A 20,952-nucleotide genomic window follows, 5' to 3' on the forward strand; every position below is an offset into this window, starting at 1 on the left:
CTCAGCTGGGGCAGGGACTGTCTCTCCCTGTGTGTCTGTGCAGCGCCCAGCACAACGGGGCCCTGATCTCAGTTGGGGTGGGGACTGTCTCTCCCTGTGTGTCTGTGCAGCGCCCGGCACAAGGGCGCCCTGATCTCAGCTGGGGCAGAGACTGCCTCTCCCTGTGTGTCTGTGCAGCGCCCAGCACAACAGGGCCCTGATCTCAGCTGGGGTGGGGACTGTCTCTCCGTGTGCGTCTGTGCAGTGCCTAGCACAACAGGGCCCTGATCTCAGCTGGGGTGGGGACTGTCTCTCCGTGTGTGTCTGTGCAGTGCCTAGCACAACAGGGCCCTGATCTCAGCTGGGGCAGGGACTGTCTCTCACTGTGTGTCTGTGCAGCGCACGGCACAACGGCACCCTGATCTCTGCTGGGGCAGGGACTGTCTCTCGCTGTGTGTCTGTGCAGCGCCCGGCACAACAGGGCCCTGATCTCAGCTGGGGCAGGGACTGTCTCTCGCTGTGTGTCCGTGCAGTGCCCAGCACAACAGGTCCTTCATCTTGACTGCAGGGAAGGGTGTGGGTCTGTGTGCTGTCTTCCATAATAGGAAAGGAGAGGTGATCTTGGTTGATAGGGGTTGGGAGGGAGGTCTAGGTGCTATTTGTGACGAACTGGGAAAGTTCTTAATGTTTTCTCTGAGTACTGTGTTGGTGCCTCAGTGTCCCCATGTCAGTTCTTAAGTCTCTGGCAGAGCCAAGGGCCAGTGCACCTAAATGCCTGACCCTCTGTCTCCTAGCAACTGATGGCCTGGGCCCCTCCCCTGCAAAGGTGCCAGCTGAAGGAGTTGGAGACAAAGGGATCAGGTGACCTCCTGGCCCGGGAAAGGAGCTGAGCAGAGAGGAGGGGCTGGGAGGGGTTGTGAGTCTGAAGCTGGCTGGGGTCGAGGGTGGAGGGCAGACCTGGGGGTCTGGCTCACTGGCCCCAGAATGGACCCAGCCGAGGGGTCCGGTTCGCTGTATCTACAAGCTCTGTTTTAGACCCTGTTCCTGTCATCGAATAAACCTCTGTTTTACTGGCTGGCTGAGAGTCACGTCTGACTGCAAAGTGGGGGTGCAGGACCCGGTGGCTTCCCCAGGACCCCGCTGGGGTGGATTCGCTGTGGGAAGCACACGGAGGGGCAGAGGATGCTGAATGCTCCAAGGAGAGACCCAGGAGGTGAAGCTGTGTGAGCTTCTTGCCCTGAACAAGTCTGCTCCAAGGGAGAGGAGGTTCCCCAAAGTCCTGACTGGCTTGGTGGGGTGCAGTTGCAGAGCATCGCCCGGTGACTCCGTGACACTATTGTAATATGAACAGGGGCAGCTCCAGACACCAGGGCTCCAAGCTCCTGCCTGGGGCTGTGATGGCAGCAGCCAGGCTGCCTTAGGTGGCTTGCTTGCAGGAGGTCTGCAGGTCCCGCGGCATCGGCGGCAATTTGACGTCAGGCACGCCGAAGGCATGGGACCATCAGACCCCCTGCAGGCATGCCACTGAATCTGCGTTACTAGCCGGACCTCGCGCAGGCACGCCACTGAAAGCCACCTGGCTGCCATTCTTGGGGCGGCAAAATACATAAAACCGCCCCTGAATATGAATAATAAATAATTTATGGGTAACTCCCCGACTGCTGCTCCCTCGGGGCAATGACAGCAGTAAATTTCTGGGGACGCTTTGGGGCATGGTTCCCCTTTAACCCTTGCAATGCTGCTGCATTTGGTGAGACAACTGGCTCTTGTAAGTAAAGTAGATAGAATTCTAGCAGTCACTTGCCAGCATGGCCACCTCCAACGCTCTCGTGCTACCGTGTGGCCGTTCCTTGTCACTAAATTTCAGTACTTTTGTTCATCTCCCCTCTTTTACCCTAGAGTTCATTTCTAATATCAGAGGCGGATTTACAATGAAACACACAGGGGGCCCCAGGGCCGGGAAGCCCAGCACCATCCAGCCAAGGCAAGTGCAACCATTTAGGCAACCTAGGCGGTCGTCTAGGGCACCAGGATTTGTGAATTTACATGTGCATATTTACACAGGGGTTTTTTGCAGACTCAGTAATAGATATAAGGTAGAGTTGTGCTTATTCATTACTGGACATGAACATAAAACAAGTTATTTGCACATTCTTGTCTTTTTTGTTCTTTTGCTTTTTCGGTAAAAGGTGGATGGCTGTACAACAATTCTGAACTAAATTTAAAAATACATACTTTACATAAAAGAAGTCCAAATAATAATTAAAGAACATATCTGCCAGTATATTTCCAAAATTTCTTTCACAGACAAAAACCCCCCCAAAAAAACCTATCCATCCATCCCAGTAATAATAATGATAATAGTAACAACAAACTCTCTGAGCCACTGCTGTTGTGTTTTCAGCTTGGTTTTTGCATCACTTAAAAGCTTGTGCCTCTGAAATTCACCGTGCTAATTTTGTTCAACTTCCCCTGCATGAGTGCTATAGGGACATTGCACAACATTTCAATTTGATTAATTTCTCTTACAAACGGCGCACACTGCAACTTGCTCAGAAACAGAATCAGAAGGCTTCAGAAACACAAGAAACTGCCCTTCCCCCAGTGCTGAAATGTTCATTTTTCTTTCTGTTTTGCTTTCCTTAGAAACGCTGTTCTGGAGTCTAAACTAACAAGGCCTCCCCTTCTCTTACTACCCCAGCGTGTGTCTGAGAATCCTTCTCATAAGATCTCACCCACTCAGCTGCAGAGAGAAGCTTGACAACGTGTCCCTGAGTTTAAAGGTTCAGGGCTTTTCTACATCACAAAGTTGCAGCGCTGGTGAGGGGGTTACAGCGCTGCAACTTAGGAGGTGTACACATCTGCAGGGCATCACCTGCGCTGCAACTCCCTGTTTGCAGTGCTGGCTGTACTCCCGTTTTGTCTCGGGTGTAGAGAATCCAGCGCTGGTGATCCAGCGCTGGTAATCAAGTGTAGACACTTACCAGCGCTTTTCTTGACCTCCTGGAATAAGCAGGTATCCCAGCATACCTGAGGAAGCCTCTCTGGTAATCAAGCAGGTCTCCTTCCCCGGTTTGCTCTCACGTTCCCCGAACCCCCGTGCAAGCAGGTCTCCTTCCCCGGTTTGCTCTCGCGTTCCCCGAGCCCCCCCGCAAACCACGGGGAAGGAGATCTGCTTGCTCGGGGGTTCGGGGAACGCGAGAGCAAACCGGGGAAGGAGACCTGCTTCCCCACGGTTTGCTCTCGCGTTCCCCGAACCCCCGTGCAAGCAGGTCTCCTTCCCCGGTTTGCTCTCGTGTTCCCCGAACTCCCGAGCAAGCAGGTCTCCTTCCCCGCGGTTTGCGGGGGGGTTCGGGGAACGCGAGAGCAAACCACGGGGAAGGAGACCTGCTTGCTCGGGGGTTCGGGGAACGCAAGAGCAAACCGCGGGGAAGCAGGTCTCCTTTCCCGGTTTGCTCTCGCGTTCCCCGAGCAAGCAGGTCTCCTTCCCTGCGGTTTGCAGGGGGGTTCGGGGAACGCGAGAGCAAACCGCGGCGAAGTTGGTCTCCTTCCCCGGTTTGCTCTCGCGTTCCCCGAACCCCCCTTGAAGCCGCCCAACAGCGCTGCAGTGTGGCCACATCTAACACCACTTGCAGCGCTGGTTGCTGTAAGTGTGGCCACTCTGCAGCGCTGGCCCTATACAGCTGTACTAATACAGCTGTAACAACCAGCGCTGCAAAATCGTAGATGTAGACATACCCTCAGAAGCAGAAGGCACATACAAAGAATCCACAGTTTAAACGACACACACTTATTGCTTGAGGGCCCCACTGCCCGATTTTGAGATGTTGGCCAGGCTGATGAACAGGGACATGGTTCATTCAAGTAGGTATGAGTTGTATCAGTGTCATTTCTAGGAGGCTTATTTTGAGCTCCCTTCCAGTGCAGTCCCTTTTCCCATCACATACACCTCAGGTTTGCCTACAGATCCACCGTCTTTCCATGTAGCACCGTGAGCTGCTGACCCCTTTCTCGTCATTCAGATACGCGCAGTCACCACCTCCTCTTATCTGAAACCTGCAACACAGAAGCCAGAGAGCTGCAGTCAGGCAGAGCCTGGGTATTTCACACCAGTCACAGCCAGGGGAGCCGTTCTCCACAGTGGAGGCCTGAGTGCGGAGCAGCTACTCTCACAGCCCCTCAAGAGCAGAGCTCAGGACAGTGGGGGCTTTGCAGAACCACTGATTGTTAGTGCCCCTCTACGCTGAGCAGCCACGGGGGTGCTGGAGAATGGAAAGTCCCCAGCAGGACGGAGAGAATTTGAAAGACTAATTTTCAAAAGGGACCAGTCCTCTAACAAGAGGGGCAGACCCTCATCAGAACCAGATGACTGAGCAGGGAAAGTGGGGGGCACTTGCCTCCTTGAAACACTCTGAGCAGAATCAAGATGACACTGAAAGAGGAAATTGCATTCAGGGTTTCCTCTTCCATTGATCTATAAAACTCTTGAGCTTTCCATTGGGAAGAGGGAAAAGAGTGTGTTTGAGAAGTTCCTTTGCGAAAGCAGGAGTTCCTTGTTTGTAACCGTCACATGACTCTCCCAGAGTTACTCTGGAGTGGAAGGTGGAGCTCTTGGGACAGCATGGCCTCTAAGGAGGTTTCGGAGAGTTCAGCACTGGTTCGGGGTCCTACAGCAGCTGGACTGCAGGGTCCCACATCCTAAGGAGGGTACCAGACAGGGAGTCTGTACCCCAGAAGTGTGCCACAGAGGCCTGAACTAGAGACAGTGTCTGGTAGCTATTCGGGCCCAGTGGAGCTGGAAGCAGGGGGGATCCAAAGGTTGGGCCCAATACAGCAGAATGGGGACTGGCCATTGGGGAGCACTGACCCAGCGCCATAACAGCCTGATTTTTCAAAGTACTGAAGTAACCCGGACCAGAGAAGTGGGGGGTCTCCATCCTCCTCTAGTGGCTGGCCTGTGTAAGAACTTTATCAGTCAGGAGGGGTTTTCAGTTAAAGAAGTGGATTCTTTAGCTCCAGTGACAGGGATGGTGTGTCTCAGATGAGGGCTGCAGAAGAACAGCAAGTGTCCCAGCTGAAATCCCAGCACACTGCAAGGGCACCTCTGGCTGTGGCTGGCTCCCATTGGTCTCTAATACACGCAGTATGCGAACGGACTAGGGTTGTGTCTGGCTGTTTTACTACCACTGAATGGTGGGTCCAGCTGAACTCAAACAGCTCAGACACCAGAATCCCCAAGCCCAGGGAATTAGTACAGAGGGTGAGACAGACTCACAGGTCGTTGAATTCAGTGCTGTTGGTCCATTTCCAGGGCTGCCCCTGCTCCCTCCAGAGGCCGATCCAGTGTTCATGGATATCCTTATGGCGCAGCAGGAACATCTGAAAGAAAGAGGGACAGCATGGATCAACCCCAGCTCTGGTGCTTTCCCCGCCCCCCTCTTCAGGGCTCTGAACTGCAGAGAATCCTAGTCACACACTGAAGGGGCTCAATTTATTTTTAGAAGGAAACTGGATTTCCCCTTCCCTCTTGCAAAGCACAAGATCACCCAGGCTGTATTATCCCTCCCTGCCCCTGTGCTCCCAGTCACCTGTACCCCAAGTTCCCCTGGGCTGGGGGCAGCTGCCGGGTTTGTTCTCACAGAGCAGCTGCCGTTCCCCACAGCAAGGTAGGAGGTGGGAGCAAATCAAGCTGAAGTGGGAGGGGTCAATCCTCAGCTGGCTGCTTCTTTCCCATCCCCAAAGCAGGAGCGCTGTCTGTTTTCTCAGTCCCACTCCAGCAGCCAGCACGCCAGGAGATGCCTAAGCCATCCCTGCCTTAGACAGGGGCTGTCTACTTATTTGGGGAGGGGGCAGCTGAGAATGGGCAATCCCTGTGGTCACACACAGACAGTAGGGCCCTGGGCCCAGCATTGAGCGGCTGGAAGTCCATTCGCTCTGGCCTCCCAGCACGAGAGGGGTCAGAGCTGCTCCTTGCCCCGCAGGGGCAGAGCCCACATCCTACTGCAGCAGTTGCTGTGCTAAGGACAGTGTATCCCAATTAGAGAGTCGCTCACCAATTCCTGCTCACTGTCAATCCCAGCCAAGGAGGCACCAAAGGAGGAGCAGAGTCTCTGAACGTAGGTCCAGTTCCCTTCAGTCTCGGAGAAATAGTAGCATTTCCCTCGGTACCCGATCCAGCCGTCTGTGCATGCAGGGGGGCACAGATCAGCTGATGAAAGCTTAGATGCCAGCACTGAGAATGAGAAAGTAACATGCAAGGTAAAAGCTGCATCTACAATTGGGCATTTGACTAGTACAAAAATAATCGTTCAATTGACCAGTCAAATATGTCAGAAAACGGTCAAATATTTTAAAATACCAATTTATCAGAACAGTAACAAACAAGAGCAAGAGTTCATTGTCTCCAGGAGGTTTAGCTTTAGATAGATACTTACACCTAATTTAAAAAATAAAAATAAAAAAAAAGTACTTAACTGACTTATTTTAACTCAGATCAAAAAGCAAAACAATGAAAGGAAGTTCTGAAAAACACGCACACAATCAAAAAGGCAGGTGGACTCCTACCCCCAGGGTTCTTGCTGGAGTATTTGATACTGTGACTGCAGCCAAACAGGCAGTCAACTGACCGACGTGCCACGCCTACTGGGATCCCCAGCCTGGGCCTGTCCACTGCAATCAGATGCAGGTTGACAGAGATGTTTGTCACAGTAAATTTGCCTGGCAGGGAGGATTCCAGGGACACTCCTAGCCTGGGAGAGACTAACACAGCTCAGAGCATTTCATCCCAGGCACAAGATCAACTGCTGGATGTTCAACCTAGCAACAAACAGCAGGTGAATAACAGAAGAATGTGCAGTAACTTTCACCCAGGGACATGAAGCCACAAGGTGGCATCAGAAACCGCAGCAACAGGAAGTGACCAGTTACCTTGTCAGCCAGGAATGATGTAACTCAATTCACCAGGGCCGTCCTTAGGCACAGGCAACATAGGCAGCTGCGTAGGGCACCTGAAAATTTGGGGCACCACTGGGTCTTAGTGTCCACCCCTTGTTTTCCTATCCCTGTTCTGACCCTTCCTGCAGGCTCCCACAGATGGCTGCTCTAGCCTGGTGAGTCTTCCTTGGGAGGGAATCTAGTAGTTAAAAGTGAAAAAACCTCCAGCCTGCCAGACCTATTAGCACAACATTGAAACTGTTAAAGAGACATTCAAGGGGTAATAAAGCCATTTAACAGGCATTTGCCAACCCCAAGGTATATACTGACAGGTTTCAGAGTGGTAGTCCTGTTAGTCTGTATCAGCAAAAACAAGGATGAGTCCTTGTGTCACCTCAAAGACTAACAAATTATTTGGGCATAAGCTTTTGTAGACTAGAACCCATTTCATCAGATGTCCACGAAAGCTTATGCCCAAATACGTTTTTATACTGTCAGTTTCTGACTTTACTGACAAAAACAGTTGTGCATTAATCTAATATTTACACAGAACATGTCAGTCTACAGGACCTTAGTTTAAAATTTGCTTTAAAAATATTTCATTAGTGAGCTGGTGAAGATTATAAAATCACATTTCTAAAAAATGCTTGCACAGAGTTTTAGATGCACAATCATCTTTAGCCTTAAATGTGTGAATCTTCACACATAGTTTTTTAAATAAATCATTCAAAAGACCTCCCTTATCTAAAATACACATTTTAATTACTATAGTTAAAAAAAAGGTGCTTCCAAGTCTTCCTGTCCTTTCTGTCCATCCCTTCACCACCTCTCCCCCCACTCCCCACTGAAGAGAGCCCTTAAAGGGACAACAGTCCTTCCCTTCCAGATAGCTGGACAAAGAGTTCCCTTTTTTTACTTCTGACTATCCGACAAACTAGTTTTAAAAGAACCCTCCAGCAAAATCAGTACCTTAGTAAGACAAAATCCTTGTTATACCTAAAATCTTTGGAAACATATTTTTTTAAAGTTGGTGAAATTTCATAACCATGTCTCTTGTTATGGAGATCACACAAAGTAAATTACTGTTCCCTTTTTCTAAAAGCAATGAACATTGTTATGAACACACTAAACCTCTCTGATTAATTTAAAAGAATGTCTTTGTTTCAGTGAGTTAAATATGTAGTAATCTGGAATGCTGGTTTAAGATTTGAGTACATTTAAAATATACATTCAACTTAGAAATACTAATGAAGAAAATGTAAAACAGAAGAGCTGCATCATGTATTCCATTATATGTAATGTTGTATTCAGCAGGACAGCTGACTCACCCTTACTATGAAGTTTTTGCAAATAAATCTCTGACAAACTTCAGGGCATATCAAAAAACCTGTGACTGACATTTTTTATTCCCAAATTTTAGTGCTTTTAATTAGGTACTTTCTTCATGTCCATTCTGCATGAGGGAGAGGGCATGGAAGTCTCTGCGGGGAACTGTGACTCTCTGCCACCATGAGGCAGGCTGGGCATCTCATTATCCTTTGCTGTCAAGTCCCTCCTCCCCCTCCCCCACCAGGCTGTGAGCTTGGGCTGCCATCCGGCATAGGGGCACCAGTTTAATAATACTGCCTAGGGCCCCATAAATCCTAAGGACGGCCCTGCAATTCACCTCCTACCTGCAGACTTTTCTTTCCCCAATACAGCAGCAAGAAGGACACTTGCTGGAAGCCCTCACACAGTGTAACCCTTTCAGTGCCAGGAAAGAACAGCAGTGGGGTCACCCATAATTGACACCCAAGAGATATTTGAGAGGCCTGATTAGTTGCGAGGAGTCCGACTCAAACCCCTCCAGACATTTTTGAGCATATCACCCTTTTTTTGCACCACAGTAACTGGGTAAGTGGTTCTAAAGCCTTCCCATGTGGCTGGCCCTCAGGGAGGAACGGACACTAAGTCTGGAAGAGTCAGGAAATCAGGCCACTATCATCAAAGAAAGAGCATGCACACATCGCACTCACAAGCCATGTCTTGCCCTGTAGATTTAACTGTGCAGTGCACAGTAGTCCACACCCCTCCCTTACAGAACTGAGCAGAGAAGTCAGTGACTAACAGCTGATGGCACAGGCTGTCTCTACCATCCATCTCCAGGTCAGATGCCACGTGTTCTGCAGAGCTCTCTGCAATTGTAGGAGTGTAACCAACCCTACGCTCACAGGTCCCGCCTTACACTGAGAGCCAGTGCTGCCCACTGCAACAGCCTGCCATTACACAGGGAGCCGGGATTCAGGGCCCATCTGCATCAGAGGAATTTGCACTAGTGCCACAGTTCCATCAGGGCAAACACCTCCTGGAGATGCGCTAGAGCACAGGGCCAGCACTTCTGTTTAGGGGACCTAGGGGGTCGCCTAAGGCACCAGGATTGGGGGGGGCGGCATTTTGCCACCCTTGGCAGCAATTCGGCGGCAGGGGGTCCTTCCGCGCTCTGGGTCTTCAGCGGCAATTCTGTGGCGGGTCCTTCACTCACTCCGGGACCCGCCGCCGAAGTGCCCCAAACACCGGGAGCGCGGAAGGACTCCCCCACCGCAGAATTGCCGCCAACGACCAGAAGCGCGGAAGGACCCCTGCCACGGGCGCCAAAAACCCTCACGCCGCTCCTGCTGGAGCAGTGTGGCTCACTCTGGTAACTCCTGCAGCGAACTGCACCCAGGCAAGCTCCTTTGTGTACCAGTGCAGTGCGTCTGCTTTGAGTCTGCACCAATTCAACTGCACGGATGTCATGACATCGGCACAGACTATTCCTAATGCAGACAGACCTGGATTCAATCCCCTCTGCCAGCTGCTAAACCCTCCTGGGGCCCACAGCTAAATCCCACCCCACTGACCATCTTACAGCACCCCCCGCCCCAGACTACTGGCAGGTACAGCAGGGTTCATGTTCACAGCAAACACACGCCCTCTGCACTAGCACGTGCTGGCTGTGCAGCCCGGGGGAGTGAATGGTGCTAAGTGACGCTTCATGGCCAAGATCAGTGATTGGTGGGTTTCAACACTGCATTGATGGAGGGGTCTAGACTGAATTCTATGGCTCATTTCAATAACACGGCAGCACCTGCTGCCCAGCCACAGGCATGACCTGAAGATGCAGGAAGGCCAGGCTGGTAACCTCAAAGCAACACAGAGCAGGCAAAGGGCTCATTGCTGCTCTGCGCCCTGTCCCATGGGACACCCTGGTAAGTGACTGCTTCATGGCACATGGTAAAAGTGACTTGGACCCAAAGTGCTCAGAGCTGAGCCGGGGGGAGCTAATGTCAGTCACATCGTCGGACACAGAGACTGCCCAGGTGCCGCGATCTGGGAGGGAGCAGGAGGAGGGTCATGAAAGAACATCCCCCAGGAATCCTCAGTCTCAAGGGCAGAAGCCAGATAGGCCAGGAAGAGAGAGTGATGGTGGTAGGTCCCAGGGGAATGGGATTCACAGAGATCTTAGAGGGAGGGGAGGGGAGGGGAGGGGAAGGGAGCAGGGTGGAAGCTGGGAACTCACCTGCCAGAGCAATGATGACGGCGATCAAAGCAGATGATACAACTATCAGTGCAACCACAACTGGACCAGTTTGACTTTTCTTGCAGTTATAACAAGGTTCTGAAACACAAAGACCCATCAGGCCGACCACAAGGACTCGTCTCGAGCTGCCCTAGAACATGCCCAGTTCTGTCGATTGCTCCTTCTGTCAGACGCTCTGGGAGAGGAGCCCGGAGGCTCAGGCAGGCTGGGGCTGGCAGAACAGTCCCTCCTTCCCCTCAGCCCAGAGCCCTCCCTCAGCACCTCCAGCCAGGCTGTCACGGGGCCTGATGAGTCCAGGGGCACAGAGACAAGGACTCATTTGCTCTGGTTGCAGGACCTCAAGCTGATTCCCCCTCCCCCCCTGTGCCCCCTGCCAAGAGTTGGCTGGGTCCACACTGCTGAGTACACCTGTCCCCTCACACTGGGGTCTCGCACTGGCCATACACAGCAGAAGGGGGGAGAACAAACCAGGCAGAGATGGGCCAGGGCTGTCACAGGGGGTCTGACACATCCAGCCCAAAAGGCCCCTGCACAGACCCACGGCCACCGCTGTGTGCGCCAGACAGCAGCTGTGAGCCAGGGATCGGTGCCCTGAGAGCCCCTGGGGGAGATCCGGTTCCTGTTGCCCAGGGACAGGAGGTTGCTGGGCACTGGCTGCTGCCACTGAGAACATGGCCCCATGTGGGGCAGCCTCAGGGTCACTCTCCAGCCTGGTCCCAGGCAGCAACACCCCATTACCTGGCTCCACGCCAGCCTCCAGGTTTCCATTGCCATCAACACGCAACTCCTGCAGCGGCACTTTGCTCTCAGCAGCCCCAGTTGCTGACCACATTGTCTCTCAGCGACACTCAGGCTAGAGACGCTGTTACAGGTGCTGGGCTGAGGTTGGCTCCTCTGTCTGACTGGGTCTGATCCAGCAGCAACGAAGTGGAGCCGGGGCGGAGGTCCTGGCCCTGGTCTCCTCCCTGTTCCAGACTCTGCACCTGATCAGAAAGCCAATACGGACCGAGCAGGACAGGTCAGGGGTAGGGGGTTGATTTGTGGTTTCTCATTCCCTGGCCAGCAGCCCAACGTCCTGCCAGAGCTGATGCCACAATGATTATATAAGATAAGAACGGCCAGACTGGGTCAGACCAAAGGTCCAGCTAGCCCAATATCCCATCTTTCAACAGTGGCCAGTGCCAGGTGCCCCAGAGGGAATGAACAGAACAGGGAATCATCAAGTGATCCATCCCCTGTCACCCATTCCCAGCTTCTGGCAAACAGAGACTGGGGACACCATCCCTGCCCAACCTGGCTAATAGCCATTGATGGACCTGTACTCCATGAATTTATCTAGTTCCTTTTTTGAACCCTGTTATAGTCTTGGCTTTCACAACATCCTCTGGCAAGGAGTTCCACAGGTTGACTGGGCGTTGTATGAAGAAATACTTTAGTTTGTTTTAAACCTGCTGCCTATTAATTTCATTGGGTGACCCCTGGCTCTTATATTATGAGAAGGAGTAAACAACAACATTTCCTTATTTACCTTCTCCACATCAGTCATGATTTTTATAGACCTCTATCATATCCCCCATTAGTTGTCTCTTCTCCAAGCTAACGAGTCACAATCTTATTAATCTCTCCTCATAGGGAAGCCCTTCCAAACCCCTAATCATTTTTGTTGCCCTTCTTTGAATTATTTAGAATTCCAGTAGATCTTTTTGAGATAGGGTGACTGCATCTGCACACAGAATTCAAGATGTGGGTGTACCATGGATTTATATAGAAGCAAGAGGATATTTTCTGTCTTATTATCTATCCCTTTCTTAACGAATCCCAACATTCTGTTCACTTTTTTGATTGCACATTGAGTGGATGTTTTCAGAGAACTATCCACAACCTTAAATCCCATTGGCCCCTCCAACCCCAAAGGGCTTCAGAGATCTGATCTGGTGCGGAACCCACCCATCAGCATCTACCCTCCCATGACAAAGTTGGAATTTTCTGTAATTGTTAGGAATCCTACCTCTACCTCAGTTTCCCTCTGTACTCAGACCTGTTACTCAGTGAAGGGAAAGGGGTTATGTCTTCTCTTGGGGGCACTACAGCACATAAGGTGTGGGTGTCACCTTGATATCTGGGCTGCAGCAAACAGGGTCATTAAGGAATTGGTTGAAATGGACCCAGATGAACAAAGGGCCAAAAGAGACAATGGAAAAACCCCATTGACCAAAACACTGACACCTAAAAACCAAGAACCACACAAGGAGGTTTTCCTCCTACCTCTCAGCAGGGAACCTGAGCGCAGACCAGCTTGAGGACAAAAGGATTGAGACCTGATCAGTAGAGGCGAAATTGTGAGCTCCTGGAGGAAGCCGGCTGCTCTCTCCCACCACTCACAAAGGAGTCAGAGCCTGAGATGGAACCCACTATAATTTGGCCACTGGTTTACTCTGGTCCCACCTTTCTGTGGCTCTGCTAAGCTAAGGACTTCGCTGTGTGCCAGATGAATGACAAATCCAGCTGTTTTGAAAATGCTGCTTTAGTCACTGCAAACACTGGCTGGGTGCACTGGTCCCTGAAGCCAGTAAAAGTCTCTGAGCAGGAGCCTATGTCAGTGTGAACCAGAAGGGCTGGAGCCCAGGGGCTCAGGCTAGGAGGCAGTGAGGCCCACTCTGAAGGGCACCCTCCAAGAGCCTGGGTAACAGCTGGGGTGCAGCTCTCATCCTGTGGATTTGTGACACCACCTCTCCCGAGCAGGGCCATCCCTAGGCATACACAACATACAGCAGCTGAGTGGGGCACCAAATTGCCCCAAATTTCATGGTGCCCGCGGCAGCACCAGCCCTGACGACCAGCCCTATCCCCGGGCCACATCCCACCGCCCATGGGCTGCGCCCATTGCAGGGGTTAGGGCCGTCACTGGGGAGCCCCCGGGCAACTCCCTCCACCCCATCTCTTACCTCCCCCTCTGCTCTGCCCCCATTCCACCTCTTTCCCCAGCGACCCCACACTCACCGGCAGCAGCGCCAAGCGGAGCCACCCGGCCCCAGCCGGCTCCACTTCTCCAGGCACAGCGCTTCTCAGCGCCCCCCCTCCAGAAGCAGGGTAACAAGGCACACGGCGCGCTGGTGCCTGGAGCCGCCCCTGGCTGTTGGGACTCAGCTCAGAGGGGCATTAGGACGCTTCTGCCCATCAGTTCAAAGGCAAAGAAACAGGATCTGCCCTGCGCAGCCAGGGAACAACGGGGACGGGTTTTCTCAGTACAGAGAAACATCATTTTCCCTCCCACCCCAAAACCATCCGCTCCCGCGATCTCCTCCCTGGGCAGCGGAGTTCTTGTCTTGCCTGCAGTTTAACCGCTTATTTTGTCCCCACCCCCATAGACCTTCTCCCCCACCTGATCAGCGCACACTCCTCTCCCCACTGCCCCCCGACCGACCCCCCTCTCCACCCGATCAGCTCACAGACCCCTCCCCACTACCCCCCGCCCGATCAGCCCACATCCCCCTCCCCACTACCCCCGCCCGATCAGCGCACACACCCCTCCCCACTACCCCCCGCCCGATCAGCGCACACACCCCTCCCCACTACCCCCCGCCCGACCCCCCCTCTCCACCCGATCAGCGCACACCCCCCTCCCCACTACCCCCCGCCCGATCAGCGCACAGACCCCTCCCCAATAGACTCCGGTTCCCCAGTGTGATCGATGCACCCTCAGCTCCCTGCTCGCCCCCGTCCCCGTTCTGTGCACAACGCCGGCCCCTCCTCACCTGCTGGCGGAGACCCGCAGCAACCGATCGCTCCGCGGGGAGCCGGAGCCTGGAGCCCGGCTCGCAACTCGCCCAGGCTCGTGTCCCCCGGAGCCGGAGCCAGAGCCCCCCGGGGAGCGGGCTAGGAGCAGAGGCTCCGGCAGCCCAGGAGCCCGCAGCACAGCGCATGCCGCTTCCCTGAACTGGCCTTTTTATACCCTCCGGCAGCTGTAACTTTTCTCTCAGCCACCCAACAAAAAGGCGATCACCAGGCGGCAGCAATTCCTGAGCAGGAGCACAGATGGTTTCCTTATGTGGCAGAAACTGCAGCTAGTTGGAAAACGGGAGGGTTGCTCACGCCGAGCGACACACCACCCGAAGCCCCGCCCCCTCAGAGCGGTGTGCCGCGCCGAGCCTCCGACCCACCAGCTTTCCGCCCCTCACTACCGCAGGGCTCTGGAGACTATTTAAAGGGCCAGGAGCCCCAGCCGGAAGAGCGGGGTCACGGCGTTTGCCATGCTCTGGCCCGGGCTCCAGCCGGGAGAGGGTGCCGCGGGGCTTGCTGCGCTCCGGCCGGGGCTCCAGCCGGGAGAGGGTGCCGCGGGGCTTGCTGCGCTCCGGCCGGGGCTCCAGCCGGGGAGAGCGAGGCCGCGGGGCTTGCTGCGCTCCGGCCGGGGCTCCAGCCGGGAGAGGGTGCCGCGGGGCTTGCTGCGCTCCGGCCCGCGTGGGGGGTAGGCTAAGGGGCAGGGAGTTGTGGGGACAGTCAGGGCACAGGAAGGGGACAGAGATGGGGGGGCGGTCAGGGGGTAGAGAATGGGGAGGTGGATTGTGGGCATTCTGGGGGGGGTCTGTCAGGACTCAGTGGGGGGGGGTGGATAGGGGTTGGGGCACTCAGGGGACAGGAAGCAGGGGTGCGGTCCCGGGGTGGTAGTTGGGGAGATCTCTGGGGGATGGTGAAGTGACAAGGAGCAGGATGGGTCAGGGATTCTGAGGGTGGCAGGCAGTTGGGGGGCAGGATGTGGGTGGGGGTCAGATAGGGGGCAGGGCCAGGTGGTTTGGGAGGCACAGCCTTCCCTACCCTGAAGCTCAGTCAGCAGTTTGAGGCTTGCAGAAGAGGCAAGCTGTTAGCTTTTCCATTACAGCTACCATCTCTTTCACTTCCCAAATGCCAAATCATAGTCTGTATTTAATTTCAGTGCCACAGGGAGATTCATATCAGGGGAGGGTAGCTTCCCTTAAAATTAGCCGCTGGGGGAGGGATCACATGAGAAGAGCAATAGCCTCCCCCACATTACCAAGGGAGACCCCCCCTCCCCTCCATTCCCTGAGGCTTCAGAGGGGTTAATTCAGTGGTTCTCAAACTTTTGTCGTGGTGACCTCTTTCACATAGCAAACCTCTGAGTGCGACCCCCCCCTTATAAATTGAAAACACGTTTTTATATATTTAACACTATTATAAATGCTGGAGGCAAAGCGGGGTTTGAGGTGGAGGCTGACAGCTCACGACCCCCAGTAATAACCTCATGACCCCTGAGAGGTCCTGACCTCCAGTTTGAGACCCCCTGGGTTAATTTAATTTTAGCACCCAGTCTCCATTCACATGCATGTGCTATTTTGAGCATTTCAGTTTTGACAACATAGGCTCATCCCAGATTCTGGACCAAGCTCAAATGCTCAGTTCATGGAGTATGTACATAAGTATACTAAAGACAAACCCACAGGAACCGTCTCCAGTTTGTGAGGGACCTCATGGAGCCAGTCTCTAGGAAACAGATAAATGAATGGAGGTTAAGTCCATTAATGGCTGTTAGCCAGGATGGGTAAGGAACGGTGTCCCTAGCCTCAGTTTGTCAGGGAGTGGAGATGGATGGCAGGAGAGCATTACCTGTCAGGTTCACTCCCTCTGGGGCACTTGGAATTGGCCATTGTCGGCAGACAGGATACTGGGCTGGATGGACCTTTAGTTTGACCCAGTATGGCTGTTCTTATGTTCTACCCTAAATGAATCCAAAGTTAAGGAGACAGATATGAGTCAAGGAAGCCAGCAGAGTATCAGAAACCTGGAAAAATCTCTGACTGGATAGGCCCAGGTGTTTGGTTACAAGCTGAGGTGGTTCAAAAGTTTTGGATTTTTTTTTAAGCAGAATTTTTTTTATTGTTTCTTTAAACAATCAAATACAGCAAGCAGCAAATATTTGGCACACACTTCTGAAACCTCAAACCATGTTCAGGTTTTGGCAGACTAATTTCAGCTTTTCAATTAAAAAAACCACAACAAAGTTTGAAGGAAAGCAGACATTGTCCGTGATTTTTTTTCTGCTTTTTAAAAACCCGTAGTTTTCGATCCAGAAATAGTTTTGATGGAAAATATTTGTCCAACCCTTTTAATGAGCTTTAGTGCCTTTTAGCAGTAGCTGATGCTGAGAACCAGTGATAAAGAAAAAAGTTTCTCAAAACTAGGTTTGTGCCGAGATGCGGAAGGTTTATTTTTCCCAGGGGCGCCTGTGCGGGGAGAGGAGGGAGCAAGTGGGGCAATTTGCCCTGGGCCCTGCAAGGGCTCCCAGGAGAATATATATTGCAATTTTTTCCTAGAAGGGGCCCCCAAAATTTATTTGCCCCAGGCCCCCTGAATTCTTTGGGCGGCCCTGCATGAGGGCGAGGACATGGGTGGGTGAACATGAGTGGGTACAGATGTTCTCTGACACAGTTTGGAGGCGGAATGATGGGTTGTTCTCCAGCTGGTCCAGGTGCAGTTTTTCCTCAAGGGAGAAGTCAGGTTAGATTCACAGGGTGTTGGGAAGTTAATTCATCCAAAGACTGTGAGATGCTCCCGTACAACAGTGATGGGGTGTGGGGGGGACATAAGTGCCATAGAGCGATGTACAGCCTTGTCTTCACAATCCCCACCCTACCTGGCCTCTCTCATTCACTATTGATGTTGACTCGCCTCCATTCAGCCAATGATGTCAGCCTCCATTTCCCACCAAGCCCTTTCGTGCTTTCTGCCACGCAGCCCCTGACACCTGGGAGGAGCTCCCCATCAAAGCTGTCACATTGGCCTCTTCCAGATCACCCTCAAAAACTCTCCTGGGCCGGGAAGCCTGAAACCAACTTGACACTGGTTTGGCTACTGGTGTGTTGAGACCACAGCTTCTGTAGAAATCCATGGTACACCCCCGTCTTGAATACTGCGTGCAGTGGTCACCCCATCTCAAAAAAGATATCGTGGAATTGGAAAAGGTTCAGAAAAGGGCAACAAAAATGATTGAGTCTGGAGTGGCTTCCCTCTGAGGAGAGATTAATAAGACTTTTCAGCTTGGAAAAGAGACAACTAAGGGGGTGGAGTTATGATAGAAGTGTATAAAATCATGATGTATGTGGAGAAAGTAGATAAGGATGTGTTATTTACTCCTTCTTGTAACACAAAAACTAAGGGTCACCAAATGAAATTAAGAGGCAGCAGGTATAAACAGAGAAAAGTATTTCTTCCCACAACACACAGTCAACTTGTGGAACTCCTTGCCAGAGGATGGTGTGAAGGCCAAGACACTAATAGGGTTCAAAAAAGAACCAGATAAATTCATGGGGGACAGGCCCATCAATGGCGATTAGCCAGGATGGGCAGGGATGGTGTCCCTAGCCTCTGTTTGCCAGAAGCTGGGAATGAGCGAGAGGAGGTGGATCACTTGATTTCCTGTTCTGATCATTCCCTCTGGGGCACCTGGCACTGGCCACTGTCGGAAGACAGGTCACTGGGCTAGATGGACCTTTAGTTCTCATCATGCTGATGAATACAACTTTGTTGTTTCCCTGTGCGTCCCCACCCCCCATATGTTTTCTCTTGTCTTATTCTCAAATTTCAATCCCTTGAGGCAGGGACCATCCCTTTGTTCAGTGTTTGTACAGTGTTGGGTCCTGGTTCATGACAGATGATAATAATACAAGGATAGATAGATATAGGGATGGCTACCTAGACAGTTAGGCTGGTATCTATTTAACACTCGTTTCTTGTACAAGTCTCAGTGTTCATAGTTTTTTCTTGGATTGCCTCTAAGATGTTATGGCAGCATGTTTAGAGGATGGGCACTTTCAAGTTCTAAGATCGGGTTTTTTGCTAGCTACTTTTTCTCACATCAAAAACACCCAGCACACAGTTAGCTTTAAAATACAATTTATTTATACACATTAAGTATTCACAGGTATTAAACAGCATTCAAGAGTATATGCAAAGGAGGAAACACTTGAAAGAAAAATAGAAAAAGATATACGTCTATTGTAGACAGTAGTGGTATCCGTGTCGGTCCCAGGATATTAGAGAGACGAGGTGGGTGAGGTGATTGATCACTTTTATAGGACCTGAAGAAGAGCTCTGTGTGACTCGAAAGCTCGTCTCCCTCGTTCCAACAGAAGTTGGGATACGATAAGAGATTCCCTCACCCACCTTGTGTCTCTGTTGTAACACACACTTTATCCATTTCCGACACTAAGAAGGCGCTTTACCTCGCCCTTCTTTCCAAATCCTCACAGATTATTTGTTGTTCCATCACATTTACATGGGCAATCGCCAGATATATATTATGGCCCTGATTCAGCAAACACCTAAGCAAGGGCTTAGCCTGTCTACTAAGGGCACATCTACACTTAAAAACGTTGCATCAATTCAGCTACACAAATGCAGCCACGTAATTATAGCACTTCAATGAAGACGCTCTGGGATAGCTCTCTCCTGTTGGTGTAGTTATTTCGCCTCCCCAAAAGGCAGTAGCTATGTCCCCGGCCAGCAGGGGGAGCTCTCCCTCTGACAATAGCCCTGTCTACATGGGGGATTAGGTCTGCATCCTCAGGGAGTGGATTTTCCCCCCCCGAGTTACACCGATATAGAGCCATAGTGTAAAACCGACCTCAGAGTCGTCCCATTGACATGGAATTATTCACAGCAGTAATTAAAGTTAAACACGTGCATAAGTGTTTCAGGGCCAAGATTAAGGCCAAGGCTCCTGAGAGGCGCAGATGCAAGAAGAGAAGACCTGTGCGAAAACTGGACACCGCTTGGCACCTGGTCCAAACGATGCAGCATGAAAAATAAACTCAGCTTTTTATACAGTAACTGAGCTGGTGAAAAATGGCTCTACACTGACAATGCAACTTCTAATTAAAAGTGCCACTTTTGATTATATTGTTCATATTTTGAAAAATGTCCCTTTTCAAAAAAAATATTTTGGATTTCTCTGCCCACTTGAGAGAGAACATGGAGTTTTCTGCACCAAAACTAAACAGAAATGTGATAATTAAAAATATTTACAAATAAGTTTGAAGAATATTGGAGGAGGTAGGGGGGATGGAAGTAGTTCTAAATATTAATCAATATGTCTATGTACATGAATGATAAATATATGTGCTACTGAACCATTTCCAAACAATGGCTCTCCTAAGCACTGAGGTCACATTGCCTAGAGAAACTCCCAGGCCCACAGGGTTGACATTCTCAAAGGCACAAACCACCCCAGGGTGGGAATGTAACATACAACACGGCGTTACTGGCACAGGTTGGTTAGTTGTATGTGTTGCTATGGTTGGCAAATTGCTCTTTTTTGAGGTGTGGGGGGGTTATCTTTGAAAGGAGTTCTTCATCCATCCTCTCCCACTCTCATCCAGGGGGGCCAGGCAGGGGCGGCTTTAGCCATTTCGTCACCCCAAGCATGGCAGCACGCCGCGGGGGGGCGCTCTGCCGGTCGCCAGTCCCGCGGTTCCAATGGACCTCCCGCAGGCTTGCCTGCGGATGCTCCATCGAACCCGCGGGACCAGCGAACCCTCCGGAGGGACGCCCCACCAGAGCTGCCTGCCGCCCTCCTGGCGACCGGCAGAGCGCCCTCCACAGCATGCGCTTGGCGTGCTGGGGGCTGGAGCTGCCTCTGGGGCCAGAGCCCACCACTTTTACTGGCCCTAAGTGTGAGCAACTGGATGAGGGGGGAGAGGAGCGAGCAGGAGGGTGGGGTCTTGGAGGCAAGGGGTGGTGTAAGGGTGGGGCGGTATAAGAGGGCAGGGAATGGGGCAGTGTAAGGGGTCAGGGCCTCGAGGAGAAGGGGTGGTCCAGGGTAGGGCCACAGTTCAGGGGCCAGCAGCACCCCCTACACACACTTTTAGGAAGCTTTTGCCCATCCTACCATCATCCCAAATAAATTTGTTACAGTAAGAAAACTTTGAATGACAAGTATCAGAGGGGTAGCCGTGTTAGTCTGGATCTGTAAAAGCAGCAAAGAATCCTGTGGCACCTTATAGACCGACAGACGTTTTGGAGCATGAGCTTTCGTGGGTGAATACCCACTTTGTTGGATGCATCCGACGAAGTGGGTATTCACCCATGAAAGCTCATGCTCCAAAACTGTTAGTCTATAAGGTGCCACAGGACTCTTTGCTGCTTGAATGACAAGGAGACTCAGAGACCCACCATATAACCGCTAAAATCCTCACTCACTCCTAGAGCTGGGCAAACAACAGAAGTTTCTGGTCACTGGCAATTCCAAAAAAATAAAAATAAAATAAACAGAAAAAAATTGGCTTCAGGTTATAGACTCATAGACTTTAAGGTCAGAAGGGACCATTATGATCATTTAGTCTGACCTCCTGCACAATGCAGACCACAGAATCTCACCCATCTACTTCAATAACAAACCCCTAACCTATATCTGAGTTATTGAAGTCCTCAAATCATGGTTTAAAGACCTCAAGGTGCAGAGAATGCTCCAG

The 20,952-nt window shown here is 51.7% G+C and overlaps 1 protein-coding gene across 1 annotated transcript; it reads right to left on the reverse strand.

Moving 5' to 3' along the window:
- Positions 1 to 3,679: 3,679 nt before the first annotated feature.
- LOC115640893 (C-type lectin domain family 2 member D-like) lies at positions 3,680 to 11,561 on the reverse strand. Its single transcript, XM_030543983.1, has 5 exons — positions 11,210 to 11,561; positions 10,451 to 10,549; positions 6,033 to 6,211; positions 5,255 to 5,358; positions 3,680 to 4,035 (listed from the first exon to the last, which is right to left on the reverse strand). The coding sequence occupies exons 1-5, from the start codon at positions 11,301 to 11,303 to the stop codon at positions 3,930 to 3,932; spliced, it is 582 nt and encodes a 193-aa protein (XP_030399843.1). The 5' UTR covers positions 11,304 to 11,561; the 3' UTR covers positions 3,680 to 3,929.
- Positions 11,562 to 20,952: the final 9,391 nt, after the last annotated feature.

This window comes from Gopherus evgoodei, unplaced genomic scaffold, assembly GCF_007399415.2.
Source record: "Gopherus evgoodei ecotype Sinaloan lineage unplaced genomic scaffold, rGopEvg1_v1.p scaffold_32_arrow_ctg1, whole genome shotgun sequence".
NCBI lineage: Eukaryota > Metazoa > Chordata > Testudines > Testudinidae > Gopherus > Gopherus evgoodei.

What these genes read in the sequence shown, in the direction of transcription:
- LOC115640893 (XM_030543983.1), bottom strand. Translation starts at nt 11,303, where the DNA reads ATGTGGTCAGCAACTGGGGCTGCTGAGAGCAAAGTGCCGCTGCAGGAG. An exon ending in GGAGGCTGGCGTGGAGCCAG is followed by an intron (nt 10,550 to 11,209) that starts GTAATGGGGTGT and finishes TTTGTGTTTCAG; the next exon opens with AACCTTGTTATAACTGCAAG. An exon ending in AGCACTGAATTCAACGACCT is followed by an intron (nt 4,036 to 5,254) that starts GTGAGTCTGTCT and finishes TCTGTGTTGCAG; the next exon opens with GTTTCAGATAAGAGGAGGTG.